This window comes from Hydra viridissima, unplaced genomic scaffold, assembly GCF_058129835.1.
Source record: "Hydra viridissima isolate aposymbiotic clone 2 unplaced genomic scaffold, HvirCarnegie_v1 scaffold_1, whole genome shotgun sequence".
NCBI classification, from domain to species: domain Eukaryota; kingdom Metazoa; phylum Cnidaria; class Hydrozoa; order Anthoathecata; family Hydridae; genus Hydra; species Hydra viridissima.
In genome coordinates, this window is record NW_028324300.1 from 41061530 (window position 1) to 41084938 (window position 23409).

General features: G+C 27.4%; 1 protein-coding gene across 1 annotated transcript; it reads right to left on the minus strand.

Annotated features, from left to right (window-relative positions):
* Nucleotides 1-1526: 1526 nt before the first annotated feature.
* On the minus strand, nucleotides 1527-23409 carry LOC145192250 (3',5'-cyclic-AMP phosphodiesterase 4C-like). The gene is made up of 16 exons (XM_090074424.1): nucleotides 23036-23409; nucleotides 12357-12548; nucleotides 11604-11788; nucleotides 11313-11329; nucleotides 8095-8190; nucleotides 6931-7024; nucleotides 6633-6753; nucleotides 6414-6453; nucleotides 5908-6006; nucleotides 5735-5803; nucleotides 4954-5049; nucleotides 4593-4847; nucleotides 4264-4500; nucleotides 3587-3664; nucleotides 3211-3415; nucleotides 1527-2641 (listed from the first exon to the last, which is right to left on the minus strand). Exons 1-16 carry the CDS (start codon nucleotides 23392-23394, stop codon nucleotides 2310-2312), a joined length of 2475 nt encoding a protein of 824 aa, XP_089930550.1. The 5' UTR covers nucleotides 23395-23409; the 3' UTR covers nucleotides 1527-2309.

Consider the following 23409-nt stretch of genomic DNA (forward strand, 5'->3'; position numbering starts at 1 on the left):
AAGCGCCAACATTTCGCACCTCTTTTTTTTTTTTTTTTAAAAAAAAGAAACACCTCTTATAAAGCTTTTTTTTTGTTTAGTAAAAAGATTTTTTATATATGTGTGTGTGTGTGTGTGTGTGTGTGTGTGTGTGTGTGTGTGTGTGTGTGTGTGTGTGTGTGTTTGTGTGTAAGTATAACGAAAGAGGTTCAACTTCTTCGAGCAGCTCCACCTTGCTTTTGTTCGAAATATTTCTCTGCTGAGTTTAAAGCCTTAGATAAAGATAAAGATAAAAAGCCCAACTGCAGCTTGTTTGTTCTTAACAAGCTTGAGGGCCGTTCACGAGCATATTGTGCTCTGGGAAACCAAAGTTAAAATCAGATATATTAAACTGGTGTTTTTCTATATAAAATATTAAACTGGTGTTTTTCTTGTGTATTACTCAAGTTCATCTAAGTTGATAGCATTGATCCACGAAAGCATACAAAGCGTTGCAAGCAACCTTTTGAGAAGGATTCGATTTAGGTCTAGATGCCTGTTACTTTTTCATGGTTTTAAAAAACACTTTCTTAGCCATGGCACAAAATGGCGAAAAGCGTCTTATCTAGAAAGAGGAAGTTCACACCGTTATTTATTAAAAGCAATGGAATATTGTTAGAAGAATTAAGCCTCTTTGTTAAAGAAGAGAATTAATCCACCAAATGGTCCATGGTTTCGTCTCACTAAGAAATTCTTGGCTAACAAAAACTGCCCAAAAATGATGGAGATGTTGGAGGTGTACCAACTATTTATCAAAAATGGGATCTATCTAGAAATGAATGAACATTATCAAAAAAAAAATCGGGAAATCTCAATCATCTTTTATGTTATTTATAGCCAACTTACCAGATCATCTTGTACATTCGAAATTTGTTAATTATGCAGATGTTACTCCTAAATATTTTTCCTAAATATGGAATACTTCGGTAATGTCATGGTTCAATTCGATAATTCGATAATCTTTCAAAAAAGCTTTGACTTTGTACTGTAAAAAAAAAAAAAAACTTTTTCTCAACTACAACAAATACTAAGAAGACAACTTAAAATTTACTTATTATATTGGCAAGAAAAAGTATTAAAATTTATTCACTCTTGAATAAAAAATAAATTTGCAACATTCCGCGAAAGTGCACTAAAGGTGACGTTTGTGGCAATTTTAAGTTACTTTGAATAACAGCACTAAAAAACCAGGACACAACTAGGACCTTTATAGAGCGGTTGTTATCCCAGTTGTATTTTAGGCGATAAATAATTTGGCACTTTTTAGAAGCTTTTTATAAACTTAACGAATTTTCAACTTTCACCCTTCTTATCCTTACTTTTATTAAGTAATTCCTGCATATCTATTTGCCAAACAACTATCAATTGATTAAAAAAGACATCAAAAAAACTGATGACACCAACCCAGAGATTGATGAATGTGTGGAGAAGAACATTTACAAAAGTAAAATTGAATGACAAAAGATAGAAGTCATTAGATCTTTCGATTTAATAAAAATTGCAACCGAGAATTCCATTAGTTTTTTTAAGTAAATAACACAGCAAACATAAGAAAACATGACAAATATCAAAGCGCACAAAATATGCACATAAATATAAATAAATTAAAAATACCATGCAGTCTAAACTGGACTAGATCTGATAAGAAAGTTAATAAATAAAAATGAGCACAATTAGTGCCTTATCAGTAACAAAATGACGAAGATGAACAAAATGGTTGCTCAACGAACTTCGCGATCGCGCAAACAAAAAATGTCGAAAATGACGGTTTACAAACAAAACAAAAAATTTTCTATAAAGCAATGGAAGCGCGAATAACATACACACGAATTTAATTAATATAATCTCATTTATAATTAAGGTATAAAAAATATTAACAGAAAATGATTGAGTATGGTTCAACTGAAGTCGTTAAAGAGTTAATAAAATACACCTATATATCATATGAAAGCTACAATAAATTTATATAAAGATTTATTCTTGAAAGATATACACATTCGATTATTTCATTCGAAATATCTGTGCGACTTGCAACGCAGCTTGCGCAATGCAAACGTGTTATTTTTTGTTAGCTTTTATTTTACCACCGCTGTCACCCGTGATGAGTTAATGCAATATTCGAGAATTCTGTACTCTTTGATACTATCGTTCAAAACACGCAAAAACTTGTCGGTCTTTACATTTCTCGACCTTTATGCGACCTTTTTTCTCTGCACTTTCGTTGAGTAACATAAAAAATCAACTCCCGTTTATTCAAAAGAACTGCATACCTATATTATCAGTGCAATAAGCTATGAAACTTGCGGTCGGATGCTAGTAACATTAGTCCTTAAGTTCGTTAGCAAGTCACCGTTTAATAAGTTCTGATTTTCGTCTGTACTCGAATTTTTAGCTGCTGTATCTAAAGATTGGCGGCTACAAAGTTTACTTTTGTTTGATTCTTGTTCATAAATAACTTCTGTAGACTTAATTCCTTTACTTTTGTATCTTAAAACGTCGGTATCAGACATTCGCCGTAAACTACCTATACTAAGAAGTTCGATTCGTTCAGATTCATGCTGTTGAAAAAGTTTAACATTGGTTTTAGGTATAGAAACACTATTTTTTACATCAGACGAAGATTCTAAAAACAATTTTTGAAAAAAAATACACAAAATAAGCTGGAAAATCTTTTAGCTATACCTTTATATATATATACATATATACATATATATGTATGTATGTATGTATGTATGTATGTATGTATGTATGTATGTATGTATGTATGTATGTATGTATGTATGTATGTATGTATGTATGTATGTATGTATGTATGTATGTATGTATGTATGTATGTATGTATGTGTGTGTGTATGTATGTATGTATGTATGTATGTATGTATGTATGTATGTAGTTATAACATATGTATATTATATTTATGTTAAACATATAATTAGAATATAAAGAATGTTTATATTTGTTATTAGTAGCAATATTTGTTAGCAGGATGAAAGGGATGAGCTTATCTATCAGATACAAAATATAAACATTTCATTAATAAATGAATATTATTCATTAAATCTGCAATTAGAAACTTTTAGGTGTCGTTCAAACATTTAATATGACGTTTCCATTTAATTGACCAGACAGTCGATTAAATGTAAATACCGAAATTAAATTTGAACGACAGTATAACAAAATAAAAAATATACCACTAATCTCATTGTCACAAGTTGTCATAGTTTTTGTTGTGTGGGTCGAAGATGTAGCTGATATATCACTGCTGCTTGACGAACTTAATGACCTGTAATACTCTCGATTCATCACAAGTCGATCAAGAATTTCTTGTGCATCTGGATAAACTAGATCACTCCATGTCTCCCATAATGGATGGACTACGTAGTCGATAAATACAACCTGTTCAATAAAATCATTGTGTAGCATGTTAGCATCATATAATTACTAAATGCATTTAAAAAATTATTTAATGAAAACATATATAGTCCACATAATTTTATGATAAAATAGGAAAAACTTTTAAGCTCAAATGAATTTTATATCTAAATTGCAGAAAAACGTTTACATTACCTGAGATTTTTCAATATTTGGGTTGAATCTATCCATCATTGGACTAATTTCCATTCCACGTTCGCGTTCAATATCTCCCTTAAATAGAATAAATTTTTTCCTTAAACCATATTCAAACAATATAAACACTAAAAACTTTTTAGTGCTTAATGGAGATTAACTATTAAACATTTCTTACAAAGCACCACAAGAGTTATACATAAAAAAAAATAAAATCAAAGAGTTTTTTGAGAAGATGAAAGTAAATACTTTTATGCAATTTCAAAGAAATGTGAACCCTATAAATTAAAAATGAAGTTAACTCAACTTCAATTAACATCAATATGCCAATATAACAAAAAATCCTGGGATAATTTAAAAAAAAAAATTCTTTCACACTTTGTACTAATGATTAATTTATGAACAATAAATTTTTTGAAGAAAAGTTATGATTGAAATTTAAAAAAAAATAATAAAATGATATTTATTTTTACTGATGTAAAAATGATGTAAAAATGAGGTGAAAATTTAATTTTTCTCTTAGCTAAGGAAGTTATTACAACTATTTTTACTGATGTAAAAATAACATCAATAGCTTACTTAGGTAAGAGAAAAATTAAATGAATTGATAAAGACATTCTATAAATTTACTTTAAGAAAATGTTTTGAAAAGAATTGATTTTTGATTAAAATATTACCTGTCTGAAAAACTCTTCCATAAGACGTTCAACCCACATTTTGTATAAATTGAGGGGTCTTGTAGGATTGCTAAGGTCAGCACAATGTACTAAACATTTAAGTACATGCATTTTTTCATTTAAAGTATCAAGTTGCACTGGTTTAACTGCACTACTGCCTGAAAGCCGTTTGGTTTCTACCATAGTCTTGAGAGAGCCTAAGATATTCATATGTTTGGCATTATCTGTGGCAAGCACCTAAATTTTAACAAAATAGTTTGTTTAAAAAACAAAAAACACAGGTTCTAATAAAACAGGCCAAATTTAACAAAATTTAAAGCACAACTGACCATTTCTATGACCATTTTTCTAAAGAGTTGTCGCTCTGATTTAGATAGCGAGTCTAAAATGTCACAATTTTCATTTTGCATGAGTTGGAATGCAACAGCTAAGTGATGATTTTCTAATACACTCTCATCATTGTACATTAGCGCCATTTGTGAGCTGGTATTGACAAGAAACTGGTTGTTAACACCAGGGTGATCAACATCATGAATAGCACTAGCTATTATTGCAGCTAACACTTCCATGTCATTAAAAACACCCTTTAAAACAAAATTAATTGAATGTGAATTATGTTCAAAAAGATAAAAATTATATCAAATAAAATTTAATTTAACAGTTCATATGGTAAAAACACATAAATCTTACTTCAAATACAGATGAAGATAAGAGACAGTGTGTAGCATGAACAACATCCGCTGCATGCAGAGAATTGTGGAATGGGACTTCATTAATGTAATGAGACTAAAGAATACCAAATCTTTATTACTGCTATTATTAATACATAATAATTATTTAATATCAACAACTAACTATATAATAATAAATCAACTATTAGTTATAACAAACTATTACAATATAATAAAAATGATAATAGAAAATTTACCAACACTTAAGAACTTTAGATTTAGTTCTTTTTAATACATATAACAAAACAATATATTTGATACATATATATTTTATATATGATATATGATACATGACATATGTATGTATGTATGAATGTATGTATATATGTATGTATGTATGTATGTATGTATGTATGTATGTATGTATGTATGTATGTATGCATGTATGCATGTATGCATGTATGCATGTATGTATGTATGTATGTATGTATGTATGTATGTATGTATGTATGTATGTATGTATGTATGTATGTATGTATGTATGTATGTATGTATGTATTTATGTATGTATGTATGTATGTATGTATGTATGTATGTATGTATGTATGTATGTATGTATGTATGTATGTATGTATGTATGTATGTATGTATGTATGTATGTATGTATGTATATATGTATGTATGTATTTATGTATGCATCTATATTTGTAAATATATATATACATATATATATTCATGCATACATTTATGTAAATGTATGCATATATAGTTATAGTAAAATATTTAAGCCAAACACATACCTCAATAATATTTATGTAGTTTGCAAGAACCCATGGTCGTATTTTAAACACTCTTAACAAGTCTCTAGTCTAAAAGTAAAATGATAATATGAATTTTTTAACATTTTACATTATTAGTCAAGTAGATTAGCTGAAGTATTTTCTATGAAGTGATACCATTTTTTAGGACAAACCTGAAGTATTGTGTAAGTGATACTGATCAGTGGACGATTTTTTGTGAAAACTGCAAGTTGAGATATATCAAAATTCCATTTATCAACATTTCCCATTATCTATAAAAGTTAAAATAATCAATATCATCATCACTAGGTTACGTTAACGATCTTAATGATCAAAATTACCATCATAACAAAGTTTTCATACTATAATAAGATACTTTACTATATAATTATACATAAGTATGATAAAGCAACCTTTATAATGTAGATTTATAAATGTATCAAATAGTATCTAACATCCATGCACATGTGTCATGGTTTTACTAAAGTTGTTAAATATAGAGGCATTAGTTTTATATTGAATTAGCTCTTAAGTGTTTTGCTTTGAAATTATATTTAGTTAAGTAGAATATAGTTATGAATTTTTTATTCAAAAGCATAAGCATGGTGGAATTCAGGAAACATTCAAAGCATCTTTCACTTAACAATAAAGTAGCAATTTTAACAAAGAATTAACTTACTTTTTCTAATTTTATTTCGTCTGTGCATTCAACACCAAACCTAAAAATGAATTATTACTAAACTTAAAATTTTTTAATGAAAAATGGAACTTTAATAAGCTTTGATATTATTTTTACACCAAATAAAAGTAAAACTAATGCTAAACCTTAGTTTTAAACATGATTTCAGATACAAATGGTACTTCATCTTAACATTGATAAAAAAAAAAATATACTAACCTTGGAACAGAACCAGATCCACTAACAGTTCTTGATAACTGTTTTAATGATTGAACTAGACTTTTGGAACGCGCACGCAAAGGTCTTGTTTGACGTTTTGTGACAGCTTCAATTTTTTTATCTGGTACATAAAAATATAATTAAAGAATGTATTAACATTTTTTACTACTTCAAAAAAATTTTTCTGTAAAAATTTCAAAACTTAACATCAGAAACAAATTCAATGGATGTTTTTAAGTGCAAAAAAAAAATTATAATCTTTATTTTTATAAAACATATCAGCAATAAACTTTCTTACCAAGAAAATTATCATAAATATAAGCTGAAACTTCTTCTCCTCCGAGACCAGTCCCAGAGAAATCTTTTAACTCTCTGTCAAGCATCTTTTTGAACTAATAAAAGAAATTTTAAAAAACTCATTTCTTTTATACCCTTTAAAAAGCTAGTACTTTAGAAAAACCTTACTTAATGGCAAGCAACCATTTTAAAAGTTTGCTTGATTCTCACTTTTTTTTTTTTTTTTTTTTGCAAATTCCATATTTCATCATATATCATCATACTTCATCATATTTCATCATATTTACTTTAGAAGTTATCTCAGACATCATTTTGTAACAATAAAGCATTGTTTCCAGGAAATTCTCAAATGGTCTCATTAGGCATTTTTTACATAACTGAAAAAGAAACTCTATTCCAACTGAAGGTTGTAAATGCCCTTTTTAAATATGCACACCAAAAGAAAAAAAGCAGTATATCATGGAAAATATTTTATGATACTCCATGATATATTTGTATGAAGATGTCATAACACTTAAGATAATTATATAGTTATTTTAATATGAAATGGTACAAATATTTATAATTATGATTATATAAAGCATATATATTTCCATGTTGTTTTAATAACACAACAGCTATTGTTGGGTATGTGTAAACCTTTTTGTAAAAACAAAGTTGATAATTGAAGCTTATGCATGGTACAGTTGCAAATGATATTGAAACAATATAATATCAAAAACGTTTTAAGTACAAGAAATAATAAAATGTATGAAATTGGTTCCAATTTTACAAATAAGTCAATTTTGTCAACAAAATGTGACATTGTATAACATTTATACCAATTATCTGGACTAAAGAAATGATAATCAAAAGAACAGAATAGAATTAATCTACATTTTTATGGATACTATAAGAAGTAAAAAAGCTGTGTAAATGTAAATGGAATTAAGATCACATTTTATTCTTTTCTGGTATCTATGTGATGATAGAATAATCTCAGAACAATACGTTGATGTAAATGAAATGCCCCACTATTGAGTTTTATGAACTTCTTTTTTTTTTCTTAGTTAATTTTTTAATTTGACTATGTATCAAGGAATAATTATTGTTTCTTTTAAATTATTTTGAATTGTAAAAACAAGAAATCTGTTTTACCAAAATAGCAGAAAAATTTAAGATTTACCTTGTTAGTTGCCATTTCACTGATAGACATACTAGCTCCAAGAGTGTCAAGTTGATCCAAACACCAATCAAATTCTTTCATTGTTTCCATGGTCAACTACAACAGAGGAAGTATGTATTAAAACAAGAACTTTACACCATTTTATGAAAATCATCAATATTTGGTTAAAATTTTACTATCTCCAACAACAGTAAACTTTTACTAAGCATCAGTATTTGCTTTTTTGGCTTGTATATCTTTCATTTGAAATAAACCAAGTTAAAAATGATTTACATATTTAGACATACAAAGCTATAGGATTCCAGAAAAAAAACTAAAATGCCTTTCATCTCATGTCATTTGTTTCAATTCATCAAGATATTGAACTGTTATTCTATTAAAACTGTTGAACTCACTTCTATAATAAGTTTTAAATAAGAAATTTATGTATGAATATCTGATACAAATGTTATAAATGTGAACTAATATTCATTAAAAACTGATATAAATGTTAACTTATATTCATTAAAAACTGAAGAAACCAAATACAGCTGAGTAACCATATCAATTATTTCTTTAATTGTCAGATACAAGTATTTTTAATGGAAACAACTGACAAGTTTCTAATACCAAGTTAGAAAGTATATATTTTAAATATTTTTTTATTTTGTCTCTAAGTTAATGAAATACTGCAATACACATGAAATTTTAATGAAATGACAAATGGTTACTGGTAGACTTATCAAAAAATTCCCATTCCTCAATTAGTTTTGTTAATTAGTTAAAACATTTTGCTTGTCTTGGTTTTCCCATTATGGAGACTCCTAAAAGGTTACCTTCTGTAAATTCATGTTAATCAATCATATGAATGGCTATCAATATTACTTTTGAAAATCATCTCAAAATGTAAAAGTCTCAAGAAGTACTATTCTACTACATCTTCAAACGTAAGTTAAAATGTTTTTTTTTTTTTTTTGAAAACTTACACGAATTTGCATAACTTTTCAAATGTTAGGGGTTTATAGGCAAACCTCATATAAGGACAAACTTCATATTCTTACTTTTAGAAGAAAAGCCTGGGAAGTAAATCTTTTCATATATTTATTTTGCGAGACACTCTGCACTATGATGCATCCTTGTTATAATGATTAACACCACTTTTTGCAGTATATCACAAAAAATACTCTCAAGTTTATGCTTGAGCATATTTGACCCCTAATCATGCTTTGTAAAATCATGTAGTTATTAACTCAAATTAATTTATGACGGCCAGAAAAATTTTAAAATTAAGAAACTACCCAGTCATCTCAATTTGATGAATTCCCATATTTATAATTACCACATTTCTAAAAATTTTAGTGTTCTGCCCTGCATGTGGCACCTACCTATAATAAAATTATAAAAATCAAAAAATTAGTCCAACTTAAAGGTTTCTAAACTTCCCCAAAATTGGTTTTAGCTTGCTGAACTTGTTGAATTTTTAGCATTTTTAAAAATAATTTCCATGTTACTTTTTTCTTACAGGAAGGGCTGTGAGGTTTTGAAAATGGATTTAAATAACTTATGGTAGCCTTTAGTCCTTTAAAAAAGGAAAACTGGTCCATTAATACTAATTTTAGACAATTTAAAAAATGGATAAATGTGCTTATTCCATCCCATCAAGCTCCACTATTATCTATTAAAGCTTGTTAAATTTCAATTTTTTTTACCTATAAGGTACTGGAGTATAGCTGGGTACACAACCAAAGTTGTGTACAGAGTAGAGACAGTGTAAGGAAGATGTATAAAAAGTACTGTGACCTGCAAAAGTAAGACTATTTAATGCTATTACTTTTGATGAAACTGCTAGATCTGGATTTCTTTTAAAATATTGATAATAAAAGATAAAAATAGGAGTTTTTCTTTGTCAATGTCTATTGCCCAAACACTTTTATAAAAAGTTAAAATAATAATTTTATAGGAGAATGCCCAGAAAGAGTGAGAAAAAGAATAAGAAAGTGCAAGAATTTCTAAATGACAACAAGAAACTATTTGATATAGCCTATTTACATTTGGAGAAAAAACCAAGCCTTTGTTGAGGATTAGTTTTTTCTAGATTCTAATACAAAAACTCAAGGTTAGAATTTCTAATTGACCAGAGAGGAGAAAAAATATGATTATGGGAAAAAAAGACACAAGGTTCTCCTACAAATAAAGAAATGGGGTTTGGAAGAGTGCATCAGGATATTAGGGTTTGATTCTACTGCTTCCAAAACAGGCATAAACAAGGGAGCAACAATCAGATTGATGATTTTAATGGAAAGGCCATTCTTCAAGGATATTTGATATCAGTTGTTTGAAACAGATCTTAGCCTAGAATATAAGTTTTTGCCAATATCAAGGATTCTTAGGGAAGCTTTACTACTGCCACATCATTTGTGACTGTCAAATTCAAAAATGATATAGCAGTGAGAGACAAAGATTGTGCAGGACTAGTGTAAAATTCTGATAAAAATCTGAGATCTGAGATCCTCCAGGGTGTATAGAGAAGCAGAAAACTGTATTCTATTTCAAGAAGAACACTCTGGATTCTTAAGTTTTAGATTTTTTTCAAATCATTGTGATAAATTGAATGATTTTGAACAATAAACATTTTTCATCCATGTTTCTTTTAAAAATAGAACATAAAATAGTGAAGTTAACAAAATTTATTATTTTGTTGAAAATTTAATATTGTCTTTTTTTTTATGTTAATTGATCCGCAATAAATTATAAAAAGTACCTACGTTATTGTAAGAGTAAAAAAATGCAAAAATAATCACAAAATTTATCCATTTCATAAATAAATCTAAAATCAGTATTATGGACTGATTTTCTTTTTTTCAAGAGTCTAAATGTAGTAAAGGGGAATCACAAGTCATTTAAACCCATTTTCAAAACCCCTCAGCCTCTCCTCTAAGGAAAAAGTAATGTGGAAAATGTTTGTTTAAAGACAAAAATCCAAAAAATTTAACAAGCATCAATTGAATTGGGAGAAGTTTTAGAAACCCTAAATTGAACTAACTTTTGGATTTCTATCATCTTATTACATGAAGGTGTTCAATGTAATAGTATAAAAATTCAACAATATAATGAATATCCGTGTTTTGTTTTTTTTTTAAGTTAAGATCAAAATATGATTGCAACTGTAAACCTGTGTTACACTAACAATATCAATATGTATATAAATAATAAGTAATTCTGAATTTGACATTTCTTACCTTGCTAAACATGTTATCTATAAAATAAAAATAATAAAAAATTGAGCAATATTTTCAAAAATAATCCAAATGTGATTTAAAACATAAGAAATGGAAAAATACTAACTATCATTTTGAGCTTTTAACTGAATTTTGAACGCAAAAAAAACAATCTTAAAGTATTTATCAATTGTGTTTTCTGTAATATACTTTTATCAAGAAAAACAATCCTTTTTCATTTATTTTTGTAAAAAATAAATTTGCTGTTTGTCTTAATTTGAAAAGAAAATTTGTAATAAAGGTTACACAAACCTCTAATCATGCTTCCATCACTTGTTTCATACAACTGACATGAGCGTGAGTTAGCATGAAAACCTTCAGATCCACGTCTCAAACGACTGTCACGAACATTAGTTAACAACACAAAATTTGATCTAATACTTTGAAGTGAAGAGAGAATTTGTGCAAATGGAGTAATTAATTCTTCACTATGCACTCTAGAAAAATTAAATTTTGAATTAAAGATACACAAGACTAACAAGAAGTAGCAATACAAATTGAAATAAACAGAAGAAAAACTGATGATTTATAAATATTTTAACACTTAAATATACCAACACTGATAAATAAAAAAAATATACATATTTTGAGTCATTCCTAACTACTTTTAACTTGCCAACAAAATTACTAAATACTTTAAGCTATTCTAATTACATATATACATTCTTTCATAAAACACTTTCATACTCATCCTGAAAGCACCTCATTATTTTTAGCAAGAAGTGGTAAATAATTGATATTGAGTTACATAGCAGTTTACACAAGGTAAATAATTAAATAGGCTGATGTTTTTTATAAAAAAAAACAAAAAAAGATTACCTTCTTTTACAAATTGATTTTTTCAAGAAATAAAATAAAATTTATGTACTGATTCAACCACAGAAACACTACATAAATATGTTTATTTATAAAGAAACTATGTAAAGTTTTTAATTTACAAATAAAACTAATTTATAAAATTAATTGTATATAAAAACTTATTTCTATTACAAGCTATTAACTAACCCTTCATTTGAAATAGAAGAATTTCGTGAAGAACGAGGTGTTCCATTTTCATTATCACTTTCTGGACGATAGAGAAAACTTCCTTTACGTTGAAGAGGATAAATTGGAACTGGATGCACTTGCAATCGATCATTTTCAATTGCTGGCCCATGAGAGTTGAGAAGCTTGCTTGTATCAACAGCTTGACTTTTACTAAAATAAATACCTACATTTATGTACATTCCTAAGGTTTGGGATACATAATTCAAAAATTTAACATCTATCCAATTCCTATAATAAACATCACAGTATTGCAATAAGCACAAACAAAAAAATTAAAATTTAATTTTTTTTATTTTATTTTACATTCATGCATTAGGACTGAATACTGAACAACTGAATCAATTTTTGCTGTGTTTTTTATTATGATGGGAAATAATACACTATATGAAGTACTAATCATGGCCCTTCATTCACTTATATATACAAAGCAATTTTAAATTTTATCCCTTTAAAAATGATTTACTAAATTAAAAACTATAAAAACTGGTAAAAATATGAGAAAAATACTTAAATAAGGTAAAATAAAGTAATTATACATATGCTGATTGATTTTCAGTCATGTAAAAAAGATTTTTTAAAAGATAGCTGGGAAGAAAAGATAAAAAAATTTAAACTATTCATTAAAAACATAAAAGAATCCACTCTCAACATACATAAATAAAATAATGAGAAAAACAAAAGTGGGTGATGGAGGCTTTGCAAGTTCGGTTAGCGGTGTTTTTTTTTTTTTTGTTTTTTTTTTGTTTTGTCTAACAATTAAAAACTATTTATTTGAAATATGAAAATTCAATGAAACTATTGGTCTTAAGTTGGCTGATTGAACAGACATCCAAATTTGAACAACTACCAATATTGTTGTATCCCTGATAAAAGATTCATCAATTAGAATGTGGCATATGTAGAAAATTATCATAAATTACGAGGTGTTGAGAAGTTCACTAATGACAGAAGTCAAAGGTCACCTAATTGTCCGAAACTAATTTTGTCCGAAACTAATATTTTTGTTCTTTTTTTTTTAGAAATGTGGAAAGATTAAGAGAATAGAAATAAAAAAAAAAAAAAAAAAAAGAAACTTTTGAAGTTTTCTTTAAATAAAAACAAAAAAAAAAGAAACCTGAAAAAAAAGAAACCTGAACTTAAGATCTTGAGTCTATTTCTCTCTTAAATGAAATGCTTAATGTTCCCCTTGAGATCCTCATCAAAATTTGCAATCAACTGAAGATTCGGCCGAACTATGGCACGGCAGCTTATTCCTTATTATGTAAGCATATTCTAACTTCTTGTAAATCCTGCAATAACTAAAATAACCCCAGAGCAACCTTTCTCTTTCGATCGGAATATTAACAGATGGCAGGGACCAACAAGCAAAAAAAATTCAAAGTATTTATAATGATCTTGTAAGAAATATTGTGTTTATACAAAGAACATTGATCTTTTGGGTAATCTAGAATAAATTTCTTTGCAACTTCTCAAAGATTTTTTTTTTGTTTTGTGTAAATATTTTGTTGGGAATAATTTTTTAGATTTTTTTTCAAAATTTTTATTTATTTTGTAACTTCTTAATATTATTCTACTTAGCTAAAAAAAAAATGTTGTCAGAATTCTGAGGAAATTTTAGAAACCACACACATACAATTTAAAAACCGAGTCGTAGACAATAGAATGAATGACTATTTTGAAACAACAACGACGAAAATTAATACTAATGTGTTATATCAAACTAAAGCATTATTGAAAAGAACGCCAGTTCATCAGAGAAATCGCTAATCATGCCCTATAAAAATCAGCGTAAATCTCTTTTTTATGATTCGTTTATAAAAGCAAAAAAAAAAAAAAAACAACAACAACAACAATAAAAGTTAAATGAATGAAAACTAAAGATGAGCTACAAAAAATTACGACTTGTCATAAAATAGAAACTTTATATAAAGTTTTAGAATATTTGGGCGCTACAGCGCTACATTACTTGCAAGGTACTACAAGAGTTTCTTTTAAATTTAATGACATTCGATTCAAAAGTTTATAATTTAGCGTGTAGCAAGCATTTTAAACTGGGTTTTATTGCTTGCGTTGAAAATTAAGTAAATGGCACGCTAAATTTTGTTGAGGTTTTTCTGAAGTTATTTTAGCAATTCAAAAAAATAAAAATTTATCAACAATTTGTTAAACCGGTGAAGCCTTTATCTGATGTTATTCTTGGTTCTAAAATGATAAATATGAAAACTTTATCTCCAAGCGTCAACAATAAAGTTACCTCAGCATTTTATACCACAAATTATAAAAACATCCATGGAACTTGATCAATTTTAACAATAATCCTATAAATAAATGAACAGGTTTATTCGTTGTAATATTAAGCATATACTCTTTTATACGTGTTAAGCTTTCAAAAATTCCCATTTGAAATACCACCGAAAAGCTGTAAATTAGAAATATTATAATGACTTATTGTATTTGTTCGTATTTTATTATATAATTTTTTTTTTTTACTATTTTCTAATCTTCCTTCTCTATTTATTTATTTTATTAATATAAGTCTAAATCTCAATTCAATCGATCTTCGCCAATAAAAATGATTTTACTTTTTCAGAAGAATTTATGTACACCTTCGCATCTCATATTCAAAATTAATAGAGCAAAAGAAAACCTTAAATATAAAGCTGACTCCACGCTGACCGCTTTATTTAATAATCTTGAATCAAAAGTATGGGAACAGCTTTACTTATTCAATTAAAATGACGGCTAACCAAATATTTGAGACGGTTGGTTGTATTCCGTTTTCAATAGACTGCAACAGTACATAAGCGACAGTTGAATAAAATCTGTACACTTTTCTATTTTCAATATTAGGTTTTAAGCATCGGCGTTTTTAGCAAATAATAATTTTCAAATTTTTTTTTATCAACCATCTGAAAAATCGAGTTTAAAATAATTTATATATTTAAACACACGAATCTAAAAGATTCAAGAAAAAAAAAAAAAAAACAGCGATACCAAATTCTCTTATGTTATTTTTATTTCAACCGTTCGAGCAATTTTGTGCAGAAATGATCTTCGATCAAAAAATCGTAAAACTTATTTTTATAACCAATTTTTGAATAATAAATTTATGAATGAACTGAAACTAAAAACTTTGCTGTTTTTAAACGCACAGAGTTCTGTTTTAATAAACTTCAGAAGAATCAATTAGTCTTTAAAGACTAACATAGAAGTTGGCACTTAATTCGTTGTTATACGCTAACAACCGAAAAACCAAACACAGAAGCTTGTTAGATTTGTATGTACTCTTTGCTTTAAAGTAACAGTTCTCCGGTTTAGAAAAAGGAAAAATGTACATCATTAAAAGAAGCCTATTTTTTTTATCTAAAAAATTGAAGTGTTAGTAGATTAAACGAAAAGACATTCAGTCATATGATAATAGAAATAGTCAAAAGCTGCTTTAAAAATTGTACCCTATTAATGGTTTTAAATTGAAGGAAGCTGGCGGTAAAATTATTCAAATTCTCTAAATTATAGAAAAAATTTAAAGATAATAATTAGTTAAACTGTTATTTATTCAAAAGGACCATTAAAGCTTTCTGATGAAACGCTTAAAATACCTTTTTTTTTAATCTTCTTTATTAAACGATTAAAAAATCACCGTAATATTTCAGCGGAGACATTAGTAATGCAGATTAGAAGAAAAAAATTCTTCGTGAGTTTAAATATATTATTCAAGTAAAAGTATTAACCCAGTTACCTCATAGTAAGAAAACCTTCAATATCAATTTAAAAAAAAAAAAAAAAAAAAAAAACGAAAAAAGAAAATATAAAACTATATTTTGGAAAAGAAAAAACTATTTGCATTCCGTAATAGCAATCAAACAAAATGTAAGGTATAAAAAAGTTGTATAAATTTGCGAAACTTTATTTAAAATCATTGTTTACAAGTCGACAGCTGGGTTTCATAATTGTTTTCAAGACAACAGCTTTCTTAAATGGTATTAGCATCCAGAATGAATTGATGGTAAAATAATAATTATGACCCTTTAAACACTCGCAACTTTTTTAAACTTTGCTGATTTGTAATGAAAATTGCAGCCTTATTAAGTTATATTTTACTATACATGTGCCATGTAATTGCCATATCCTAACTATCTATATAAAGTTTTACCATATAACTTTTTTACTAAATTAGAACATAACAGATGGCCATGCCTCCAACTGGATAAGGGCGCCCTTAATACTTTTCAAAGTAACGCTTTTTTAGATTAAGTTTGAATTTGTGGATTTTACATTTATTTTTTTTTAACGAGTTTTCGATTTTTTTCGCAGGTGATATTTAATGTAATTATTTTAACTTATCAAAATAAAAAAAGTTGCAAATTAGATTTGCTATCTTACCCATACGCAGACATATTTATCAAAATTCCTTTGGATACAAAATAGAATTTTATTAAATGTTAATTATCTTTAACATCAAGATGTGAGATTTTTTAATTGGTTGAGCTCTTCAATTGGTAATATCGTAAAAATTAGAGAAGAAATTATCAACGCATCGGATAAGTTAAGCTCATAAGGAAACATTTCAATACCTCGGTATAAACTTGTTTAATATTAAAGAAACTAGTTGACGGATACGTTTGCATATTTGCATAACCAAAAGCTAAACTTCTACAATTCTACATTTTGTAATAAGCCATATTAATGCCACTTACGAACTCAGAACGGGGCAAAACATCTCTCTTTTTTCTTCTAAATGCTCAATTAAACCTTCATTGACCAATGATGTTGATAAAACATATTTGAATGGAAGCATTTTTATGCTTCTGAATCATTTTGAGAATACATTTGGCTACACAATTAGGATACCTTTTACTAAGCACTTCTTTTAGATATATTTTTCTGTCTAATTCTAAAATGAAAGCATTGCGTTATCACCTATTTTATATATTCATTATTACGCTTTAAGAAAAAAAAAAAAAAAAAAAAAAAAAAACAGAATAATGTATTATATTTTTTCAAAAAATTTATAATAGCTGACGGATGTAAAATGAGCAAGATCTCTCATAAAACAAAAAAAATAACTCATAAAAATCATCGCCACTTTCCAACGTTCGATTGCAACATTCGATTGCCTGATTAGCAGATAAATATACATTAATAGGGATATAATAACTGTATTTTTTTTTCGTTTTATGTGATTTATGAAGTTACTTTTCCTCTTGCTTCTTTTATGTGAAACTATTTTTAAGACAGTGGGAGAAATTAAGATTCCTTTTAAAAAAGATTAGATGTGAAAATATTTCTTCATCAAAATAGCAGCAATTTTAATATAGAGAAGGAGATAGAGTTTGTTAGCTCCACACTGTCGATAATTTCTTCTAAAAGACCGCAAAATACTTACATCTGTTCGTGCAAATGAACTTTAAAATAGATTATTATTAACAAACACATTTCTCTATCGCTGTTCCTTTCTAGAGTAATGCTATAGAAATGCTATTTTTTGTATACACATCTTAACATTGAACTTGTCTCAAAAAACTTTTAAACTCGAATTTTTGAAATTATAATACTTAATACCAATTATTGAAGCATAACACTAATTTACACAATACAAACATATTACGTTAATTAGAATAGCAAAAAATCAGTGTAATAGCAAGTTTTCATTTGCTTTCGCTGAGGAGGCATATATTTACACGATGAATAGCGATAGAAAGCCTCCATCTGAAAGATTTCTTCACTTATCTAATAATTTAATGTTAAAAAAAACTTCGCCAGATTTTTCGTTAAAAAAAAAAAAAGGCTCTATCCGGCTAAATTCGACTCTATCGCGGCCAATGTAATCGTCTGTATAATCGCACAAACTGTTAACAGTTAGTTAAAATGTTCAAAGCTAAAACATTTCAATTATGACCATACGTCAATAGAATACTCAATCGAATATAAGTAATAACCGAATATTTCGTTTTACAATTTTGTCACAAATAATGTGAAACGATTTGTTAAACATTACCGAATATTGTCAAAAGGCACTTTTAAACAAAAAAAATTAATAATTTATATCGTGAGGAATAACAGAGAAATCAGGAATAAAAGGTTTCCGTAGAAACCGTAGCAGATTCGTTGTAATTGAATTCAAAAACTTTTATTTTGTTAAAAACGTGCTAAATGCTCTTGTTGGTTCTACTTTTTTATGGTTTCGACAGAAGTTTGCCGAACAGCATTTTAAAAAACACCAAATAAATTTTTATAAACCTAAAAACTGTATGATTAATTTTTAAATAAACATTTTTGTTTTTGTGACAAAAGTTTTGATAATGCTAGCTAAGTATTTTGGAATAACTTTTGCCGAAATTAACCTTAACTCTCTGAATGCTTTTCCCTCATAGTCGCATGACTTAATCATAAACTTCTGTGTGCAGAAAAACTGATAATTTGTTAAAGGCTGCCCCTACAACTATCGACCTTTGAAACTTTTCAAGTTGCTGTATAGTTAGATATTGTTTCTGTGATATGCTTAACTTTCAGATAAACTTTAACTTATTTAATAAAGGATTCCTTTTAGAGACATTTAAATAAACGATAAAAGGTTAAAACCAAGAATCAAGTCCGAATTCGGATACTTTTGGATGGTTTTTTTTTTTTTTTTTTTTTTTAATTTTTCCCTTAAAAAAATAAGAAAATGAAAGAAAAATCAGAAAGAAAACATAATATTTGAAACATCAGAAAAAGACCTTGAAAATAAGAAATTTACAAACTTTAGGTCTTTTTTTCATTTTTTTAATTTAGGGCTACTGCTAACAAGATTGTCAAAAAAAACTTGTGACAAAAAAAATGTAAGTATAAAAATTAAATTGATGTGATTTGAATTTTCAAAGAGAATCTAAAATCACTCGAATTTAAACTATAAGCTAAATCAAGTGAATACAAAAGAGGCCTTTTTTTTTTTTTTTTTACTAATCGCTGATTATTGGTTATCAACACTTGAAAAACGGAAATCCTTCGGCCTCATAGTGCAAGATCGTACATAAAAAGACAAGAAGTTAATAATTTAATTTTAATTTCAGACTATTTCCCGCAGATAAGTCCCGCAGAATTTATATTTCCCGCAGATAAGTCTCTAAACTCCTCCCCTTTAATACAAATATTTTTGGTATGAAATAAGTTAAAAATATCCAATTTACAGACACGATAAAATAAAAAGCTTCTTTAGGATTTATCACGAGACGATTGATATCAGATTTTACTAGCAAACCAAATTATGAAAAGTGAATATGCATGAAAACAGTTAAAAAACGATGTTTTATGAAGAGTAATATGTAGTAAAGATATTAAACCAATCACAAAGCGAATATTTAACCAATTAAATAATGGATTTTCATTCAATAAAATAACGGCTATTTGACAATAAAATGATAGAAGATTTTAGAAACTTATCTTTCTTATAGAAAAATACTGATATAATAGAAGTTAATAATAAAATTTATAAATAAAATTTCCTATAATAAAAACAGATAAAAAATTTTATATTAAACTAAATTCATTAAAATCTACACTAAAAATAACAATAGAAATACAGAAAAGAATGCACTTTTGGAGAATGTGAGCGACATTTAATATACTTAATCGAAGAAATGTTCCCGACCTTTGCTTCCTCTGCTGACTCGTAATTTTTTTTTTTTAAATTATTATTACTATTTTTTTTTTTTTTTTCTTTCTTTTATTTTCTTGATAGTCTTGTGGAGTTTTCAACAAGTTTTATGATGGTAAAGCACTAATATATTAAGTTAAACGAAAATGAGTGCGTGGTCTTTTTCAGAAAAAGTGCGTGGTTTTCTATTTTTAAGAAAAGTATTTCCATATGGTGCAATTTATTAAATTGGTTGATAACAATAGTATTGAATAGTCGTAGAAATTCATTTGAATGACACTGATTAACTTAAAAATCCGTTACCGATGTTCGTGAAGCTAACGGAAGTATTCCCATTATTTCTTTTAGCACTCTTATCATTTTATTACTAATAATAGAATAAATTTTAATTTTAATTTCTGAAAACATCAACTCAAAAATGCTAAATAAACGTTTGTTAATATTTAATTTAGTTGCTTACAAGTAGGGAGCGACATGTATGTTGCCCAATTATTGTAGACTAAGAAAAATGCTGCACCAACTTTTTTTTTTTTTTTTCTACCAAATTTATTCAAATTACACAAAGGATACTTATTTTAAAACAAATGGCAGCTGGTTGTTGTTTTTTTAATTTATCATGTTATCAGCCTTTACATGAGACCGATGTAAACCCTAACCCGTTTGAGATAAAACAAAAATTCTGATTGGCTGAATACACATTTAAACTAATCAGATTTTTTTTATCTTGACCGGTTTGCGTTTTCTTCGGCCTCGTGTAAAGGATGCCTTATAAGTAAAATATGTAAATAATACATCATGAGTGTAACATCTAACTCCGATAAAAATTATGAAACAGCACTTTTCGTTTTTAAAAACGAGTTTTTTTAAAAATATATAGCATCGACGCCGTCAAAAGTACATCAAAGATAAGCTACTTATGACAAAATGTTTTTCTGATGAATATTCTTTTTCGTAGACAAATTTTGTACAAATGTTTGTTGCTCTTCGGAAAAACGCGCCAAAAAAATAAGCGAATTATTTAAATTTCAAACCGTTTCAAAATAAATTTCAGTTATTAAAGTTTAACTTTTATGAATTCAATTTTAGAAAAGGCTTTTAAAAAAAAGAATTATATAACGACCAAGGGGATCTAATAAAGAGAAAAGAAGTGGATTTTCGCGCAGCAACTCATTTGCTTCTCACCAGCACTCTCTTTTAGTTAACAAATATTTTAACAAAATCTTGCTAACCATAAAAGTTTAGTAGGTCCTGCTAAACATATAAACTTTAAAATTAATGCCGAAAAATGAAAAATAGTGATTAGATTATTTTGATGAATATTACTTTAAATTATACTGAAAATATTTAATAAAAGTAATGTTGATGGCTATTTGCTATTTCTTGCAGTATTTTGCGTATGGAAAGCGAGTAGGAAGGAAATCGTCGAATACTTCGTAATTGAGGTTTGATAGTTGGTAATTAGGCTTTTTTTATATCAGCTCCATAGTATTGTGCACATTACGTAAGAGAAAATAAAATTGGTTCAATATGAGTAAAATCCCAACATTCTTAACTGCGCCGTACGTCAAAAAAACAAACAAACAAAAATTATCTTGATATTTTTGTAGTTGGCAGGCGGAAAAAAATATTACATTTGACGTCGTTTACCAACGTTTTTACGAGGTAATGAAATAAAAACACAGAAAGTTATAGATATCATGACATCAGTTGACAAAAAACAGTATAAATAATTGAAAAGAAATAGTTGTTAGATGGATGTTATTTTAAAAAAAACAGAAGTGTTAAATGTAAACTCGGCTAATTTAAATTTAACAAATGAAGTTAGGCCATTCCAATACAGAAAATGTTTAGAAAAAAGGAAATGGCAGTATTTATCAGTTTTTTTGAATGTTCCAAATCTATCCAAGTTTTATTTGTTTTCTTGGAAAATCGCAATTTTTTGTAAGAGATCTCTTTTAGCTACTACGATTATCAATTCTACAGACTCATGTATGTATTAAACTAAATTTTAAACAAAAACAAGTTTTTAAAAAAATATATTGTTTGAGAAATACTTTCAACGTCTAAATGACGTCTGTGAGACGTCATTTAGACGTTCAATGACGTCTGATCGTCTTAAAACTTATAATGACATCTTCTATTTGTTGGGTTATTGAATTGCTGCTACCTGCAAGGTAGCTGCGAGTCAACAAAGCAGTATATATATATATATATATATATATATATATATATATATATATATATATATATATATATATATATATATATATATATACTGTTTTCTTGACTCGCTGCTACCTTGCTGGTCAATACTGCAATAACATATCAGGTTTAATGTTTATTGGTTTACAAAACAATACAGAATGGTTGGTTAACAAAAAAATGCAGAATGGAAAAACTGCAGAATGAACCTCTGAACATTAGGAAAAACTGTGATAAGTAGAATGACAAATCATAAATAAAAACTTAAAAACCTACTACTTAGAAGCCTATAAAATCGAAAGAAAAAAGCGCAATCTTTTAGAATAGTATCTAGAAAGAAAATCAGAGCCTACGAAGATAATGATTGATATGGCAACGTTTAAAACTTAAAGTTTTTCAGACTAAAACAAGAGATGCTTAAGAGCATTAAGTTTCTTTAAGTTTCTTTTACATTTCGAGTTAATCAAATTTTAGCTACGAATGGAAATACGTAGCATTTTTAAGTCATCTCAATACAAATATCAAATTTTACTTTCTTAGGATACACATTCTTAGGATAGCTCTAACAGAATATTCCATTATTTTAAAGAAGTTTTTCCTATATATTATATTTATTTTAATCAAGTTTCTTATATAGCAAAAGATTCCCTACATAAAAGTTTCATGTGAGCGTCTTAAATTATTCTTAACCGAAAAAACACCTTCGCTCGTTTTAAAAGAAATATCGATTTTTGAAAATAAAGCCTGAATCTGTTTCTACTGCGAAGCGTTGCAAAAATAAAAGGGGTTTTCTATTTACCTTTGTTCTGTCTCCACTTTCTGCTGCCTCCGCAAAACCTTATCGCTCTTAAAATTTGGAGCATCTTCCATTTCCTCAATGGAGTGTAGTCGCGAAGGACCGAACTTAGTTCGGTTTGCTGTCATATTAGTTATACTAAAACTATTCAAGTGTAAGTAATATAAAAAATTAAAGTTTAAATATAACTCAATATTTTGGTAATTTCCGACAAATACCACCGATATTCTTTTTTGGTATTTTATCAAATAACCTTCATTTATGTCCCTTAAAGAACTCATAAATGAATAGTCACTGCAAATAAATCCACTGCTGTATAATAGGGATCTTATTATATCTGTTCTTATGCATTCAAATTTCATCGATAAGATTGTTTC

Bases quoted from the DNA above. Each gene is read 5' to 3' on its own strand.
- LOC145192250 (XM_090074424.1), bottom strand. From the start codon at position 23,394: ATGAAATTTGAATGCATAAGAACAGATATAATAAGATCCCTATTATAC. The intron at 7,025-8,094 runs GTAAATCTTAAA...TTCTTTTATTAG, and splicing joins GTGAAATGGCAACTAACAAG to TTCAAAAAGATGCTTGACAG. The intron at 6,007-6,413 runs GTAAGTTAATTC...TAACTTTTATAG, and splicing joins ACGAAATAAAATTAGAAAAA to ATAATGGGAAATGTTGATAA.